This window comes from Mastigoproctus giganteus, chromosome 3 (genome assembly GCF_048544385.1).
Source record: "Mastigoproctus giganteus isolate SK-2022 chromosome 3, ASM4854438v1, whole genome shotgun sequence".
In the NCBI taxonomy this organism is placed as follows: domain Eukaryota; kingdom Metazoa; phylum Arthropoda; class Arachnida; order Uropygi; family Thelyphonidae; genus Mastigoproctus; species Mastigoproctus giganteus.
In genome coordinates this window covers 172,265,962-172,285,703 of record NC_143577.1, presented here as the reverse complement: position 1 = coordinate 172,285,703, position 19,742 = coordinate 172,265,962, and the positions used below count along the sequence as shown (strand labels likewise).

The 19,742-nt window shown below is 37.6% G+C and overlaps 1 protein-coding gene across 3 annotated transcripts in view; it reads left to right on the top strand.

The window, feature by feature from the left end:
* The window catches only part of LOC150088410 (1-phosphatidylinositol 4,5-bisphosphate phosphodiesterase classes I and II-like), a 1,046,313-nt gene that overhangs the window by 431,215 nt on the left and 595,356 nt on the right, over nt 1–19,742 (top strand). For all 3 annotated transcript variants that reach the window (XM_090369498.1, XM_090369497.1, XM_090369499.1), the window contains exon 10: nt 9,950–10,107. In XM_090369498.1, coding sequence (XP_090225624.1) covers nt 9,950–10,107 — 158 coding nt within the window. The remainder of the gene's footprint in view (nt 1–9,949; nt 10,108–19,742) is intronic.

Here is a 19,742-nt window from a genome sequence, read left to right as displayed (position 1 = left end):
CAGAGACTGCTGGGAGTCGTTAGAGTATAAGCAAACACATGGGCTATGTTAGGGTAGCTAAGAATAAGAACAGGTGCATATATACTTGCATGGCTAGGAGCTTCAAATTCAAGTTGTATAAATTTGATGAATTTGAGGTGTTGGTCAAAAAATCAAAGGCAGATATTGTTCGGATATCAGAGACATGGTGTCACACAGATATAAGGAATGCAGAAATGGAATTTGGGGAGTACGATGTGTACGGGAAGGATAGATATGGGAAGTTGAGAAGGGGTTATGCTATTAGTTAAGAAACACTTAAAATTCAAGGAAGTACAGCCAGTCAACATGGCTGGACAGTGCAGTGCAGTGCAGTGCAGTGTCGAGTCAGTTTGGTATGATATAAGCACTGGTAAAATCAAAATTGAGAGTAGGAGTGTGTTACAGACCTAATGACTCTGATGAGTATAATAAACAACTGTAAAGAGACATAGAGTGGGCCAGTAAATCAGAGAGTCTTATAATGCGGAATTTTAATTTCCCAGATATAGACTGAAATTTATGGGTTAGTCACTCAAACAGTAGCAAGGCTTTTGTGAATTTTTTGGATGATTGTTTTCTACAGCAGCATGTTCGGGGAGCAACTAGAGGAAGTAATACTCTTAATCTGATTATCAGTAGTGATTCTTCTTGCATTAAGAATCTGCAGATAAAGGAACCACTAGGTGGCACTGATCACAGTATGCTGAAGTGTGATTTACCCAAAGAGGTAACTACCATCAGGAGAAAACGGAAGGGGTTTTTTCTTTCATAAAGATGACTACAGAGGTCTGAGACAATTTTTAAATTCTGTACAGTGGGATCAACTGATGATGTTACCAACAGCAAATTCAAAATGGTAAGCATTCAAAGAATTAATCTTGGAAGCTACTAGGCTTCAAAGAAAGGAAAACTCTAGAAGGAAGGGGATGAATCAGATTGGTTCACTGGATATCGATTGTTCAACTGTTGATGATCCTGCTCAGAGGGCTAACAAACTAAACGAGTATTTTTCCTCTACATTCACTCATGAGGAGTTATTCAGAGAGAGGAATGCCATAGGTGAATTAAACTCTGGCAGTGAGCTAGATAATTTTGTAAGAACTGAGAGCAAAGTGGAAGAGAAATTGTTGAATATAAACATAAGAAAGGAACCTGGGGTGGATGGAATCTATACAGTAATATTAATGGAGGCAGCAAAGTAAGTAAGCAAACCTTTAGCCATAATTATGAGAGCTTCCTTGGACTCAGGGGAAGGTACCCATGCACTGAAGATGTGCAAATGTGACTCCAATTCACAAAGAAAGATCAAAGGGAAACACAAGTAATTACAGATCTATTAGTTAAACTTCTGTTCCAGGAAAATTAATGGAGGCATTGGTAAAAGAAGCACTTCAGTTATAGCTCGGACACAGAACGGTTTTGTTAAGGGGAAGTCTTGTCTGACCAATTTGATTGGATATTATGATGTGGTCACAAAGCAACTGGATGCACTGAATAACTTTGATATCATAAATTTGGATCTTAGAAAAGCTTTTGATACAGCTGCACCTGGAAGACTGCTACACAAATTGGAGCAGTGTGGCATTGGAGGCAAATTGCTGCTATGGATAAAGGGATGGTTGAGTAGGAGAAGACAGAGAGTAGTTATCAGTGGACTCTGCTCTTCATGGACTAATGTTATTAGTGGAGTCTCTCAGTGTTCGGTGTTGGGTCCGTTGTTGTTTTCTGTATTTATTAATGTTGATGATGGTATATCAGGCTTAATGTTCAAGTTTGCAGATGATACGAAGGTTAGTAGGGTTGTTAATGACACTAAAGACAGTATGCTGCTGCAACAGGATCTAGAAAAGTTAGGCAGATGGGCTGAGAAGTGGCAACTGAAGTTTAACATTGACAAATGCAAAGTACTGAATATGGCAAGCAGTAATCCCAGAGTAACATATCAACTCTGTGGTACTATACTGACAGTGGTAGAGAATGAAAAGGACTTTGGGGGTAATTGTGCAGGCAGATATGTAGTTTTCTGAGCAGTGGAGACGGTCTGCAAGGGAAGCTTATAGTGTCTTGTCAGTGATATACAGGAATTTTTCTTGCAGGTATAAGGAGGTGATTATCCCCGTGTATAAGGCAGTAGTCCGGCCACACCTTGAGTACTGTATACAGGTCTGGAAGCCTCATTTTAGGAAGGATGTAGAGCTGCTGGAGCATGTGCAGAGAAGGACAAAATTATTGAATGGAACAAAGGGTTGTCCTTATGAAGAAAAACTTAAGGTTTGCAAATTACAGTGTCTGGAGACTAGGCACCTGCGAGGTGATCTGATTGAGTTGTATAAAACCTTGAATGGTTTGAGCATGCTCAATGCTGATGGGATTCTTCCTCTTTCTCAGAATAATCGCCTGAGAGGGCATAAATTCAAATTGAGGAAAGACAGTTGTGCGATAAATATGCTGCAGTTTGCCTTTAGCCAGTATGTGGTTTATTGCTGGAACAAACTTCCATCTGTTGTTGTAGAAGTTGATAGCTTAAATAGTTTCAAGACAGGACTAGACAAACATTCAGAGTGAGTGGATGGGTGAAATAAGAAAATTTGTTTTTTTGGTTTTTTTTGGCTAATGCTATATAAGCTTGCTTTCTTGCATCATGTGCTAATGCTAATGAGGATTATCAAAAGGCAATTACAACAATCCATCAACCATCTTATCACCTGGGCAGTGGCTAATGGTTTCAGGTTCTTGTCTCAGAAGACAATCTGCATATATTTTTGTTGCAAACCGAACTCTCACCCTGAACTAGAACTAAAACTCAGACAAAACATCATTCCAGTAGCAACCGAGATAAAATTCTTGGGGCTTGTATTCAGTAATAAGTTGAAATTCCTACCACATATCTTTCATTTGCAGAGAAAGTTCTTCTGCTGAGGGCTGATGACCCTCCTATGTGTGAGCATTGTGACACCGTTTTAACTGTATATCATATTATATCCAACTGTCCCAGTTTTAAAAATACTTGTTTTAAAGCTTTTACCCATCTGACTGAGCCATATACACTGAATCAATTTTAAGTGACAGTGACCATGTGTCATCAGTTTTTAAATTTTTAAAAGCAATTAATATATATACACTTATATGAAATATTCAATATATTTTTACTCATATAGTGATTTTTATTTATTGATATATATGTATATGAACATTTGATGAGGTAATCTTTTTTGAAGGCTATGAAATACACCTTTTTTTAATTTTAAAATCTCTCATGGTGTAATATAACCTTGTCGTTTTTGTGCCATAAAAAAGCCAAAAAACAACCAGCAGACGAAGTGCACTAGGGGGACTGAACCTCCTGTGTCCCATTTCAACTAACATTTGGGGAGCAGATTGCTGCAATTTACTCTGCTTTTATCATGCACTTGTCCAATCTAAATTAGATTATGGACTCCACAAGCGTATGTATTTGCTAGAAACTGTGTACTTCAATGCTAGACTAAGTTCACCATCAAGCCATCCGCATTGCTACTGTAGAACATCCTCTGTCCAGAGTTTATACATAGAAGCAACTGAACCGCTTCTGTCACTGCAGTGAAAGCATTTGTCACTAAAACATGCTTTTAAACTGAAACTCTGCTAGACTACCCTACCCTATCCTGATTCTAGCCATATGCAAAGTACTGCATATGGGTAGAAGTAACCCCAGAGAAACATACGGACTGTGTGGTACTACACTTGGGGTGATATAAAATGAAAAAGACCTGGGAGTAATTGTGCAGTCAGATATGAAGTTTTCTGAGCAGTGCAGCCAGGCTGCCAGATCCGGCCATGGGGTATTGTCAATGATATAAAGGACTTTTCTAGTAGGGAAAAGGAGGTGATTATCCCTTTGTATAAGACAATGGACAGTCAGACCACGCTTTGAGTACTGCATACAGGAGGCCTCATTTTAGGAAGAATGTAGAGTTGCTTGAGCGAGTATTTGGAGAATTTTCCTCCAGTTGTTGCTTGGTGAAGACGTAGACTTCTGTAGCTGCTGCAAATGGATAAGCCTTCCTTGAAGTTTTATCGTATTTTTTATTAGTTAACGTATTAATTTGTGTTTTACAAATAGATTAAATAGGCTTAGCATTCGTCAGCATATTTTTTAATTTAACTAGTGACTTGGTAAGTTACAACTTGCTACTCTTACATGTGGTCACATAGAAACTGGATGCAAAAAATAATTTTGATATCTATCCAGTCAGTCCTCATATAATACGTGTTTACACTACACAAATTCAATCATATACAATTTATAAATAGGGGAACGATATTGTATATAACACAAACAAACAGAATTTGCTTATGCACGATTCGCCGTTGTGTTTACAAGAAATGGCAGTCGAATGCGGAATCACCCCAACTGAACGCAACACGATAGGAATGAAGAGAAGATTCAGAAAATGTATTTATGTTTTTTATGTCAGTGAAGGGGAAACACATTTTAGCATAATAACATAAAAACCCACACAATTCCAGCTATCGGTATTATTGCAAATGCAATTAGATCGAGTTTACTGCCAGTTTATAACAGATTCCACTAGCAGAAATGCAAGTAGAAATTGTTTTTATTGTTTTATGGCAGTAACCCCCAGAAATGTGCTTTAGTAAAATGTGAGCTAATGAGGCGTTCATAGTGTGTCTCTGCCTTTACGGCGTTGTTTATTCAGTTGCTACACACGCGCGCAGCTTTGTTTGTGTGTATCAAACATGCCTCCTCATTTTGTAATTGTGCTTTATTCCTTAAAAATGAGTAAAAAGGAAGCGTCCTGGTGAAGACACTACAGATTCAGAGAGAATAAGAAAAGAAATATCGATAAACAGAGGCAGACTGGGTAAAAAAATTCTTACTCGGGAAAATTTGTAGTGGCCTCATACTAGCATTTGTGGCCAAAATCACACTTGCTTCCGGCCCACTGGGGTTTTTCCACTAAGGCTTATGGCCAGTCTGCCTCTGTCCATAGAGAAAAAAATATTAAATTGTGAAACGCTTTGAGCAAAATGAAAGACCATGTGATATTGCACATGCTACAGGCTTAAATGAGGCAATGCCAAGAATTAGAAAGAATGCAGAGAAAATAAAAACAACTTTCATAGCAGGAACAACTCAAAGTGTAATTAAAATCCATTAGATCAAGACACAAAGAATTGGAAGAGATGGAACGGCTGTCATCTGTTTGGATAGAAAATCAAACAAAGAACAAGTTTGCTTACAACAAAAGCATTTTATTACATAATAGAATACTTACATATTTTATTACGATTATTTATTGTGTTTGGTAATGTTTTGGTTACAAATGTGTTCAATCTTGGGTGGTTGGCACCTAACCCTATTTTCCCCATAGGGCCTGTTGTTTATATTGCTCGATTTTGCATTGCACGAGGGTTTCTAGGAACATAACTATCGTGCTATTCGAGGACTGACTGTATTTAGATTTTAGGAAAGCTTTTGATACTGTTGCACATGGAAGACTTCTGTGCAAATTGGAGCAGTATGGCATTAAGGGAAAATTGTTTCTATGGCTAAAGGGATGGTTGAGTTGGAGAAGACAGAGAGTGGTAATCAACGGATACTCTTCATGGACTAATGTTATTAGTGGAGTCCTCCAGGACTCCACAGGGCGCCTCCGTAGCCAGGTTGGAAGGAGCAGCAGTGCGTAGCACACGCTTCTTGATTAGACCGGGGTTCAAGCCCGTTACCACCAAATACGGAGGATGCGGAAAGGTCAGGGAATGACCACCGCATATCCCAGAGCAATATGGCCTTAGTTGCTAATGCTCCTAAAAACCACATAACAATAACAACCAGGACTCCACTAATAACATTAGTCGGTGCTGGGTCCATTGTTGAGTCCATTCAGTGCTGGATTCATTGTTGTTTTCTGTATTTATTAATAATATTGACGAAGGTATATCAGGCTTAATGTCCAACTTTTCAGATGATACGAATGTTGGCAGGGCCGTTAATGACACTAATGACTGTACGCTACCACAGCAGGATCTAGAAAAGTTGAGCAGATGGGCTGAGAGATGGCAATTGAAGTTTAACATTGACAAATGTAAAGTACTGCATATGGGTAGCAGTAACCCAGAGTAACCTATCAACTGTGTGGTACTACACTCAGGGTGGTAGAGAATGAAAAGACCTGGGGGTAATTGTGCAGTTAGATATGAAGTTTTCTGAGGAATGCAGACAGGCTGCCGGCCATGGGCTGTTGTCAGTGATATACAGGACATTTGCTAGCAGGGATAAGGAGGTGATTATCCCCCTGTATAAGGCAATGGTCATTTTAAGAAGGATGTAGAGCTGCTGGAACGAGTACAGCGAAGGGCAATGAGATTGGTGAATGGAACAAAGGGTCTTTCTTATGAAGAAAGGCTTAAGTTCTCAAATTGCAGTGTCTGGAGACTAGGTACCTTCGAGGTGACCTGATTAAGGTGTGTAAGGCCTTTGATAGTTTGAGCAATCTCAATTCTAATGGGATTCTTGCTCTTGCCCAGATTAATTGCCTGAAAGGATATAAATTTAAATTGAGGAAAGATAGTTGTAGATTAGATTTGCGGAAATTTGCCTTTAGCCACTGGTGGTTGATTGCCGGAATAAGCTTCTGTCTGTCGTTGTAGGTTGACAGCTTGAATAAATTCAAGATAGAACTAGACAAACATTTGGAGTGAATGGATGGGTGAAATGGGAAGGTTTCTTTTTTTTTTTTTTTTTTTTGGTCTGATACTGTATAAGCTTGCTTTCCTGCATCATATGCCTCTACTGATGCTAATGCTAATCTGACCAAATCCTATACACTCAGTCAGATACTATTTGACGATGACTGTGTGTTTGCTGTTTTTAATTGTTTAAAGGCAATAAGTTAATTAGATCTGTTTAGAATATACTCTTTTATTTCATATGCTTTTGATGTGGAGCAACCTTTTAAAATTTAAATTGGAAATTTAAAAAAAAAAATTTTATACTCATACTCATATTTTACACCCATACTCATATTGTGAGAAATATAAGTGGGAAATACATATTTGCATTTTGTATTCCTTACATGTTCTCGAACATGTTCTCATCTACTATGATGAATGTCATCTGCAATATGTTTTTTTTTTTTTTTTTAAATAAATAAGTAATAAATATAATAAACTGTTTTGTATAATAATTCAAGCATTAAAAAAATGGCATCTAAACTGTACATGTATTTTAAATTGTCCTGAAGATAGCCAGGAGGAAATATAAGAAGCACGATAATATCTGATCATTTCACATGAATTCCAATCACACAATAAAGTGATACTTTCAGAAAATTTTTAAATTTGACAAATCTGCCAATTCAAGCATTACTAAGCTGTTAATTTTGAAACAATTGCTGATGCATACCACTTTCACATATAGTAATTAGAAAATAATATGTTGCTTCTAAAACTGCTGAAGTAAGTCTGTGTGCATAATTAGGTAGATGAATAGAGTTTCAACCACTTACCTTGAATTGTGATAATTAATGCACAATACATAGTTCAATAGGGATCTGTTAGACCAGGTACCCTACTGCCAGGTTAATAGGCATTGAGTTCCATTAGTAGGAAAAGCATTGGTTTACTCTAAGTAGAATTCAAGAAAACTAAAAACTTTTTTCATGTCAGACTCTGTGCCTTTGTTGCTGTTAGATGGTGGAACCTCTGCTGTTCTGTTAAGTGATGTGTTTATTATTATTATTATAATTAGCCATATGGTGCAAGGAAGCCTGAGGCTTTTGCTGCACCAGCCAAAAAAAAAAAAAAAAAAATTCTGAGTTACCCCTGAGAGAGAGAGAGAGAGAGAGAGAGAGAGAGAGAGAGAGGGGGGGGGTCAGAAATAGAAGGGAATCACAAAGAAAAAGAAGAATGATGATGTCCAGCTCAGGACCCTGGGTGTGCCAAGCCCATACTCACCAGATGTGAGCCCCTGGGGGGTTATATCATAGTATTCGATAAAAGTTTAGTTTTTGTTAAGATTGGGTTGTCAGCTATAAATATTAGTTTGTCATCAGCTCTAGATATTGAAGGGTGGTAGTAGTGTATTCAACAACTAAATGTATCCCAGTAATATCTGGTGAGTATGGGCTTGGCACACTCTGGGTCCTGAGCTGGATATCATCATTCTTCTTTTCTTGGTGATTCCCTTCTACTTTTGACTCTCTCTCTCTCTCACACACACACAGGGAAACTTGGGAATTTTTTTTTTGGCTGGTGCAGCATAAGCCTCAGGCTTCCTTGCACCATATAGCTAATAAAAAAAAAAGAAAATAATAATAATAACACTGAATCCACATGGAGTTTCATAAAATGTAGTTTTTTTGAGATTAATGTATGATACAATATACTATAATAAAGTGTGTACAACATTACACTGTCTTTATGGATCACTGTGTGAATCCTCATAGAGATCAGATCCATAGGAACAAATGCTTATATTTATATGGATCTTATATTGTTATTTGTTAACTATTACAATGTTTTACATTCCTGATACAGATCAGAGGATAGGATTTTTCAAGAATCCAGAAATATAACCTAGATCAAATTTAGTGGCATTACATATGGACTTAAGTGTTTTCCATACATAAATAGTAATAATTTCTTACATAATAAGAAATCTTTCAAGTAAATTTATATAAAACTTGTTTAAGGGCATAGTATTACACAGGTATTCAGATAGTAACCACTTTGTATACTAACACAGGAATTTTATTGTAGGAGATTTACAAGTTTTTGTAAGTAAAAATAAGTAAGATAGTTAAAAAAAATGCGTATATACCTTTTACACACAAAAGATGTTGAATAGTATGATTGTAACAATACAAGTATATGTCAGCAATTTCTAATTTTGTCTCATTTTTTACATTCCATTGTTAGGTTGTTGTTTTGTTTGTTATTTGGTTTTTAGGAGCATTAGCAACTAAGGCCATATTGCTCCGGGATATGCGGTGGTCATTCCCTGACCTTTCCGCATCCTCCGTATTTGGTGGTGACGGGCTTGAACCCCGGTCTAATCAAGAAGCATGTGTTATGCACTGCTGCTCCTTCCTGCCTGGCTATGGAGGCACCTCCATTGTTAGGTGCCCCAAGAGCTGCGCATGTTATTTCAAATACAAGATCGGGTACCTCAATTGACACTGTTTTCCAGAGACATTTAGATACATTGCAATCGCAAGTATATGTCTCTTACTTTAGTTATCATAAATCCATTGTATCTTGTCTTCCAGCTGAAATTATGGAAATTTGTGAATGATCAATAAATACAATACAAAAGTTCTTTTTTTTTCGAAACCAAAATACCTAAAAGAAATGTAAAGGATGCTTCACATAAAACCATCAACCGCTCAAAGTGATATCATTTGCATTTTACTTCACGTCAACCCTGTAAATCTGATTTATTGGTCACAAAAAATGCAATACAGAAGTGATATCATTTGCAGTTTCTGCCAGAGGCGAATTATCATAACTTGTATTGTTGCAATCATACTTCCTGTAGCTGCCATTTGATTATAGCCATTCAAATGGCTGCAATCAAATGGGTAATTAGGATATTGGTTTGGATTTCACTGAGTTAGCACGTTAGCTTTATTTAGGAAATGCAATGCGGAAATGAGCATAATTTGCTCATTTCCTTATCGCATTTTTGTGACAAATTAGTTTTACTTCAGTCTGAATTTTAGTAGGTGCCGCCAAAGATATTTTCAAACCAAACAGGGAGAATAAGCTTATTCATTAAATATATCAAATTTAAATATGTGTGTGTGTGTGTGTGTGTGTGTGTGTGTGTGTGTGTGTGTGTGTGTGTGTGTGTGTGTGTGTGTGTGTGTGTGTGTGTGTGTTTATGTAGGTATTCAGCTTATTTATTTTCTTATTTTCTCCACAGGGCATCAACTTACTGGAAAGTCTTCTGTTGAAATGTACAGACAGTGCCTTCTTGCAGGTTGCCGATGTGTAGAATTGGACTGTTGGAATGGTCGCAATTCAGATGAAGAACCAATTATCACTCATGGATATACTGTTGTCACAGAAATCTTATTGAAGGTAGAATATCACCTTTTTCTCCTGTATGTATAGCTGCCAAATATATATATTCTATATTTCACTGCACTTAGCATTAGTAGTGGCAAATGATGGAAGTTTAACCGATGTGTGCAGGCCAGTTAGCTAACTATCAGTCTTACCACATGTTTGCGGTCACCTTCCTAGTACAGCACGAACCCTTGCCTGGACTCTCACCAGCTCAGCGGATGAAAGACGTAATAAGATCGCTAGAATGAAGACCGATTTGGCCAAGTCAACAAATATCTTCTTTTGTCTTCTCAACCTCCAACCCATGCACGGTACTAAGTACTATAGGTTCTAATACCTCTCGTGTTTGGGGGTTTCATAAAAAAATAAAAATAAATGAAATGGAAAAGGCCTATGTTCTCAGAATTCATAATGTCAATAAGTTCAGCTTTTTCTGAGAAATACAGAATACAGGTTTATTAAATTTGTTTCATAAATAAACATACATCAATAGCTTTTGGGCATAGGTTGACCTTCTTCAGTCGAAAAGCAGTACAAAATAAATAATAAAGAATGCCTGGTATGGTTGTCATGCAAGGTGAACCACGTAAGCAGGTGCTGACAACAATTAGCAGTTGGAAGTAGAGACTTGGGGCTGCAATTGCAAAGCTTAAGTTTGCTGTGTGTGCCAATATCCATCATTCAGGAGGATGGCTGTTTCAATGATGGGATGGACAGGACCTCCTTTGTCCATCCTTTATTAAAAGAATCACAACAAGATGTAATGTGTAGTGATTCTAACCAGTTGCAACGGCAGTACTGACAAGGACGGTCAATAATCTTAATGTTGCTTCTGGGGTTGATGTTGTGCTGGGTTAACGAGTAGTGTTTGGCGACGGCTGAGTGCTCCACATCAGTGGAACGGATCACTCTCTTGTGCTCAGTGACTCGATCTTTGAGCTTTTTGCCAGATTCACCAATGTAAAAAGGAAATGTGGTACACTGAACTGCTCTGTAAGAGTGGGGGAACCGGTGTCTTTACCTTTGACACAAGGGCCTGAAACTTCCTGCCTGGAAGCTGCTGGCACTTTATCCCATAACTCTGTAAGCCTTTTGACAGTTGCTATGACAAATTCGGGTAATATGGAGTAAAAGCAGTAAAGGTTGATTCAACGTTATACGTGGTCCTAAGATTTGCCATGTGGTCACAGAACTGCAGGATGCATCTAAGGCACAAATGGGTTAGCCTCTGTCCAAATCTGTCTTCACTGTTGATCTTATTACCTTTCATCCATAGAGCTGGAGTGGGTCCAGGCACTGGTTAATAAGGCTTGTGCTGCACTAAGAAGGTGACCACGAGCATGTGCTGACAGAGTGTGTGCACGTGTCTAAGGACAGATGTCCTTAGACGTGTGCCCTTGCACCGAACAAGGATATCCAAAAATGGAAGAACATTGTCTGACTCTAGCTCGGTGGTGAACTGAATAAAGGGTGAAAGAGATTTGAGATGCTATAAGGGTCGGTCTCTCAACTCGCGAGGAATGATGGTAAATATATTGTCGAAGGTTGATCAAAAGGCTATAGTGACTGGCAGACCTACAAACGTGCCATTCTCTAGGTCCTCTATGGTGATGTTAGCCACAACTGAGCCGATGGAGGCACTGCAGGCACCCATAGCTATATCATGGATTTGCCGGTAAAGGGAGTCACCATAGATGACTACACTACCAGTCAGGCACAACTTAAGGGCAGTGTGAATGTTGTTGTCAGAAAGTGAAGTCCTGCTGCTTATGGTTTGGTTGTTGTCCAGAAGTTGTTTAGCACATGTGATGGCTATGTTCTTCCATTTTTTGGATATCCTTGTTCGGCGCAAGGGCACACATCTAAGGACCTCCGTTCATCATAAACCGATCTGTGCAGGCTAGTTCACTAACTGTCGGGCAGGACATTCTTGTGGTCACCTTCTTAGTACAGAACAAGCCTTATTAACCCTCGCCTGGACTCACTCCAGCTCTGCGGATGAAAGATGTAATACGATCACTAGAGTGAAGACAGATTTGGACAGTGGTTAACCCACTAGTGCCTTAGATGCGACCTGCAGGTCTGTGACCACATGGCAAATCTTAGAACCACACATAATGTTGAACCAACCTCGACCATTTTTATTCCACACTACCTGAACTTTTCACAGCAACTGTCATATGTCTTACGGAGTTACGGGACAAAGTGCCTGCAGCTTCCAAGCAGGAAATTGCCGTCCCTTGTGTCAAAGGTAAAGACACCAGTTCCCCCACTCTTACAGAGTGGTTCAGTTTACCGCATTTCCTGCCGTGACTGCACAGGCTGCTACATTGGTGAATCTGGCAGATGGCTCAAAGATTGAATCACTGAGCACAAGAGAGCAATCCACTCCGCTGATGTGGAGCATTCATCTGTCACTAAACACTTCTGGTCAACCTAGCACGACATCAACCCCAGACGCAACATTAAGATTATTGACCATTGTCATCAGTACCACCGTCGCATATGGTTAGAATCGCGGAACAAAGGCGGTCATGTCCATCCCATCATTGAAGCAGCCTCCTGAATGATGGACGTTGGTGCACACAGCAAACCCAAGCTTTGCAATTGCAGCCACAAGCTTCTACTTCCAACTGCTAATTGTTGTTAGCACCTGCTCGTCGGTTCACCTCCCATGACCACCATACCAGGCATTCTTTATTATTTATTTTGTACCAATGCTTTTCGACTGAAGAAGAGCAACCTGTTCCTGAAAGCTATTTATGTATGTTTATTTTAACTGTTTATTATAACTTATTTTTATCCATCGTCCTATGAAATGAATTTAATAAATCTGTATTCTGTATTTCTCTGAAAAAACTTATTGACAGTAAAATAAATGTTGGAAATTTATACGTTAAAAAATCCAAAACCCAGCTGTGCAAAAATCAGACATTTTTATGATTCATCCTTCCCCTTTACTGCTGATGATGTGGAACATTCTCTGAGTATATCATTATTCAGGTTTAATTAGAATGTGATTATATTCTAGTTAAACATGAATAATGTATAATTTAATGTAAATGTAATGTAAATTTTAAAATTCATTTAAAATTCATTACTTCTTCACCATACATTCAATATACAAATAAGCACATTCTATGTTTACGGGAATTTACTCATAAACTTGTATTGTTGGTTTTTTTTTTTTAATTGACACTTTAAAAAAAAGGAAAATAAAAATGAATTCCTGTGAGTAAATAAAATTTTCATACTGTGATATGAGCTTAACCTGAAACATCCAAGCAGAAATAAATGGTGACTATGTCAGTATCGTGCAACTTGGCAGTCACCTGCCTACTTTTTTTTTACAGATTCTGTATGTGGCTAACTTAGTCCTATGTGTAGATGCCGCTAATTTGTAATGGCTGCCTTTTTTTTAATGACTAGACAAACATTCAGAGCGAGTGGATGGGTGAAATATGAAAATTTGTTTTTTTGTTTTTTTTTGGTCAATGCTATATAAGCTTGCTTTCTTGCATCATGTGCTAATGCTAATGAGGATTATCAAAAGGCAATTACAACAATCCATCAACCATCTTATCACCTGGGCAGTGGCTAATGGTTTCAGGTTCTTGTCTCAGAAGACGATCTGCATATATTTTTGTTGCAAACCGAACTCTCACCCTGAACTAGAACTAAAACTCAGACAAAACATCATTCCAGTAGCAACCGAGATAAAATTCTTGGGGCTTGTATTCAATAATAAGTTGAAATTCCTACCACATATCTTTCATTTGCAGAGAAAGTTCTTCTGAGGGCTGATGACCCTCCTATGTGTGAGCATTGTGACACCGTTTTAACTGTATATCATATTATATCCAATTGTACCAGTTTTAAAAATGCTTGTTTTAAAGCTTTTACCCATCTGACTGAGCCATATACACTCAGTCGATTTTAAGCGACAGTGACCATGTGTTATCAGTTTTTAAATTTTTAAAAACTGATGTTTTTTTTTTAATTAACACTTAAAAAAAAAGGAAAATAAAAATGAATTCCTGCGAGTAAATAAAATTTCATAAATTATATTTTCATACTGTGATATGAGTTAACCTGAAACATGCAAGCAGAAATAAATGGTGACTATGTCAGTATCGTGCAACTTGGCAGTCACCTGCCGAGTGTAATGGCTGCCTTTTGTAATGGCTGCCTTTTTTTAATGACTAGACAAACATTCAGAGCGAGTGGATGGGTGAAATAAGAAAATTTGTTTTTTTTGGCTAATGCTATATAAGCTTGCTTTCTTACATCATGTGCCTTTACATCATGTAATAATGCTAATGAGGATTATCAAAAGGCAATTACAACAAGGCAATTATATTTTCATACTGTGATATGAGCTTAACCTGAAACATCCAAGCAGAAATAAATGGTGACTATATCAGTATCGTGCAACTTGGCAGTCACCTGCCTACTTTTTTTTTACAGTTTCTATATGTGGCTAACTTAGTCCTATGTGTAGATGCTGCTAGTTTGTAATGGCTGCCTTTTTTTAATTTCTGTGTCTCCTCACATTAAATATTACAGTGCTTTCATGTCTACAGGAATTATGTTAAAATCAAATAAGTTGAAGATTGCAGCCCACATGTTTCATATCTTTCTGTAATTTGCTGTGGACGCGACGTAAGTACTGCTTTGGAATCTAAAGTGACGTTCATCTACAAATCTCTAAGCCGAATTGCTTCTTGGCATGCCATTGCTCTAGATCTAACATAAAAACTGCAACCATTATCAATCCACTGCAGGATGGAAGCCTTCTCAATGATTTATGTTGAGGGAAATGGACCATAATGTGCCACGCTGGTCCAGGGCGGGTTGGCAGATCGACCATATTTAGCATGCCCCTGATTGCTAAATATGGCAGATCGACCATATTTAGCAATCAGGGGCTTGAACCCCAGTCTACTCAAAGAGCGTGTGCTACTGCACTCCCACTCCTGACCACTTGGCTACAGAGCCTTCACATATACTGTTAAACCTTGCTTGGCCATACTCTGCTGGCTCTAGAACTGACAACTGCTTGTCAAAAGCTGGCTTCTGGTTAACTAACAATGTGAATAGTTCAGTGGAAATCTCATATTCAAAATCTAGCCTCTTAGAATTGAAGGAAAACTACTGGCTCCAGTCTTCTATATTTAATAAGCTCATTTTGTCCATCATAAAATCTTCCAGAGGTAAAAAAGCTGGAAAAGAATGAACTGTAACTGCATCATTAAATCGAAGACTACTTTGAAACACAAAAAAACTCCAGTTCCTAAACAAAAGATCTCTTTGTTTGACTCAACAACAGTTGCAGTTGAGTCATGTATAAAAGTAAAATCGATCAGATTAATAATAAGGCTGTGGACCACAGAAAGCAGAGTGAAAACATGCAAAAATAGAGAAAAACTTACTTAAGAGAAATCCAATTAAATAAGCCTCCTTTTGGTTAAAACTCCCCTGCAGAACATCAGAAGTGCTCGGAATAATATAACCACACTTGAAACAATCACCTTGCCTAAAATTTATGATCTCATCCTACTTACTGAAACCTGGACATCAATTGAACAAGAAGATTTTATTATTCCCTCTATCACGAGGTACAATGCTGCAGCTAGATCTTCAAATAAAGGTGGACGAACTGTCATCTTCTTGAAGAATTTGTTTGTGATTGTGTCTGAATCCAAATGCCCATCAATTAATTTTGAGGCAATGCAATTCACATCAGAACTAAACTGACAAAAAATTTTCTCGACATCATTTTTGTTTATTTGCCACTTAGTCCTCCATGGAAATATATACTGAATTTATAAATTGGGCTGTCATTAAAATCTCAAAAAACAACTCCATTATTAATAGCAAATACTTTAATTTATCTTCATCATCCAGTGATCTTTCCAACTTTGTAACATATCAGTTTAAAATCTTTGGTTTAAAGCCTTTAATCTCATCATATACCAGAGGAAACAACACACTCAACCAAATCTTTTCTAATGCTGCTATGTCCTCTGAACACCCACTGTCAATATCGTTTGTATCTGACCATGATCCAGTTTCTAAACAACTGTCCTTTAACATACTATCTCAGTCTAATAAGAATCCTATCTAAAAAGAGATCTTTTAACCTCAAACATTTGTCAAGATCTCCTAATCATATACCTCTGGGATGGGATAGTTTATCAACTGTCCTACAGATTTGGCATACACTTTCTTCATGACCTGGATGGTCTCAGTCTCAAAAATTGCTGCGTCAAAAATTTCATTGTTTATTATAAACAGTGAAATTTTTGAAAAGGGAATCTCAACTTGATTCCCTTTTCAAATTAAAACAAAAGTCTTTCAGGAACTATAAAAAACCAACCTTAGAAAATGGTTATCTAACTTTTTTATCTCATCGTAATTAATTTAACAAACTAAAGAGAAAAGAAATCCAACAATTCACATCTCCTAGGATTAAGATGAGTTCTACAATATACCCCAAAATATCCAACCCCTTACCACCAGATTTTAATTTCAGCTGTTGGTTGGAACAGGAACACAACTCGTTTCAACAACGAAACCAATCATTGCCAAGAATTCAGAGAATGTATACTGTCTATTAACAATTTAAGCAATATTTCTATATCAAAAGATATAATTAAAGACTCAATTAAAAATTTCTTCTAAAGGTACTGCACCGACTGGGCTAGCTGGGCGGGTCAAGTGCCTGCCTGGCAACCCAAAGGTCGCGGGTTTGATTCTTGCATCGGGCTTGGATCAAAGCACTGCAAAATCCTTGGGAGGTGCATTATGGCCACAGCAGCCTATGCGCCAACAACTACCAAAAAAAAAAAAAAAAAAAGCTACTGCTACGATAATATACCTATATTCATAATCAAAATTGCTAGTGTCTACATTTTAGACCTACTTGTTTTATTTCTTGTTTTCAAGTTACAAAGGAGGTTAGGCAAGCGAAGGCAGATTACAAGAAATCTTTGGCAAAGGATGCTAAGAAAAACAGCAAGGACTTCTTTATTTATATAAACTCTAGAAGGAAAGTGATGAATCAGAATGGTCCACTTGATATTGATGGTTCAACTGTTGATGATCCTGCTCTGATAGCTGATAATCTGAATGAGTATTTTTCATCTACATTCACATACGAAGAATTATTCAGAGAGGAAAATGCCAGAAGTTTATAAAACTGTAACAGGGTGCTTAATGATTTTGTAATAGCTGAGAGCAAAGTGGAGGAAAAATTGTTGAAGTTAAACATAAGAAAGGGTAGATGGGATTTATCTTGGGGTGGATGGGATCTATCCTGTTATATTAAAGGAGGCAAAGGAAGTAAGCAAATCCTTAACCATAATTATGAGAGCATTCTTGGACTCAGGGGAAGTCCCCAATGACTGGAAATGTGCAAATGTATCCCCAATTCACAAAGGGAGTTATCTAAGGGTGATACGAGTAATTACAGACCAGTTAGTTTAACTTCTGTATGGGAAAAATAATGGAGTCACTCATTAAAGATGCATTGCAGGATCATCTAGACAAGACTGCAGTAATAATTCAGACACAGCATGGGTTTGTTAAGGGAAAGTCTTTCCTGACAAATTTGGTTGGATACTATGATGTGGTTACAAAGCAATTGGATGCAAAAAATAATTTTGATATTATATACTTGGATTTCAGGAAAGCTTTTGACACTGTTGGGCCTGAAGGCTACTGTACAAATTAGTTGAGTGGGAGAAGACAGGGACTGGTATTCAATGGATGCTGCTCTTTGTGGACTAGTGTTATTAGTGGAGTCCCCCAGGGTTTGCTGTTGGGCCCACTGTTGTTTTGTATATTTATTAATGATATCGATGAAGGTATATCAAGCTTAATGTCGAAGTTTGCAGATGATACAAAGGTTGGCAGGGTTATTAATGACAGTAATGGCAGTGTGCTACTGCCACAGAATCTAGAAAATTTGAGCAGATAGGCTGAGAAGTGGCAACTGAAGTTTAATATTGACAAATGCAAAGTACTGCATATGGATAGAAATAACCCCAGAGAAATGTACCAACTGTGCAGCACTGTGCTTAGGGTGGTAAAAAATGAAAAAGATCTGGGAGTAATTGTGCAGTCAGATATGAAGGATTCTGCTAGTAGGGAAAAGGAGGTGATTATCCCTTTGTATAAGGCAGTGGTCAGGCCATGCCTTGAGTATTGCATACAAGTCTGGAGGCCTCATTTTAGGAAGGAAGTAGTTGCTTGAGCATGTATAGAGAAGGGCAGAAAGATTGGTGAGGGGAATGAAGGGGTCCTCTTACCAAGAAAGGCTTAGTACTAGAGACTAGATACCTGTGAGGTGATCTGATTGAGGTGTATAAGGCCTTGAATGGGTTGAGCATGCTGAATTTTGATGGGATTCTTCTGCTTGTTCAGATTACGATCCTGAGGGGGCATAAATTCAAATTGAGGAAAGACAGTTGTAGAATAGATGTGCAGAAATTTACTACTACTACTTTCGTTTGTCCTTTAACATACTATCTCAATCTGATAAGAATCCTGTCTAAAAAGAGCTCTTTTAACCTCAAACATTTGAATTCAAGACATTAGTCTGGATCTCCTAAGCCTGTACTCCTGGGATAGTTTAGTGAACTGTCCTACGATAACTTTTCCCCATCTGAATGGGCTCATTACAAAATCTTCCCACTGCCAAAATTCAAAAGCATTAAAAGCTACAAGGACATTAGGCCAATATCAATTTCATCCTCTGTCCTAAAGCTACTGGAAAGATCTATGCTTTCAAGAATTGGAAACAATTTTTCCCAATACATAATAATCAGATTCACTATGGAATTAATGGCAAGTCCACTTTGCCCAACTTACTCAACAAACGTAATCATTCTAAATGCCCTTAACTCTAAAAATCAAATTGATATAATTTACTCTGATATTAGCTCTGCATTTGATGCTGTCTCAATAAACTCTCTGCTGAATCTCCTCCAACAGTTTTACCTCATCAATGGAAATCTATTAAATTTCTTTACCAACCTCTTGAATGAAAGGGTTCTTGTAGCAAACTTCAGTAATAAATCTTATCATTCTATATGCTTTTCTGGAATCACCCCAGGGCGGGACGCTATTGGCAATAATTTTCTTTGCAATCCTCCAACTTTTCCTATCATCATAATCATGTAATTTCTTATGCTGATGATGTTCAAATCATTGCCACCTCAGATTCAATTCAATCATCTATCAGTACACAAGTTTATCTGTAATACTCTCCAAGAATTCTTGTCATATCTCATCTCTTTTAATCTTTCACTCAACTCCTCAAAATCTAGTCAGCTCCAAATTTTGCATAGAAAGAACATCTACTGTACCTGGCCATAAGGATATTGGAATTTTCTATGACTCCAAATTTATCTTCTCCACTCATTTAAATTATCTGTCAAAACAACTCACAAAAGCCATTTGGTCAGCAAAACAAAACTCTACAACACATACACTCTGCCTGTATTATCCAATTCTTCTCCAAAATGATCAAGCCAAAAATTCTTTATGCTTTTCCTGTCTGGGCTGGTGTGGCCAATGCAAATCTCAAAAAAACTCTTCTCTTGAATATTGGTTTCTCAGATGGACATTTTTTAAATCCAGCT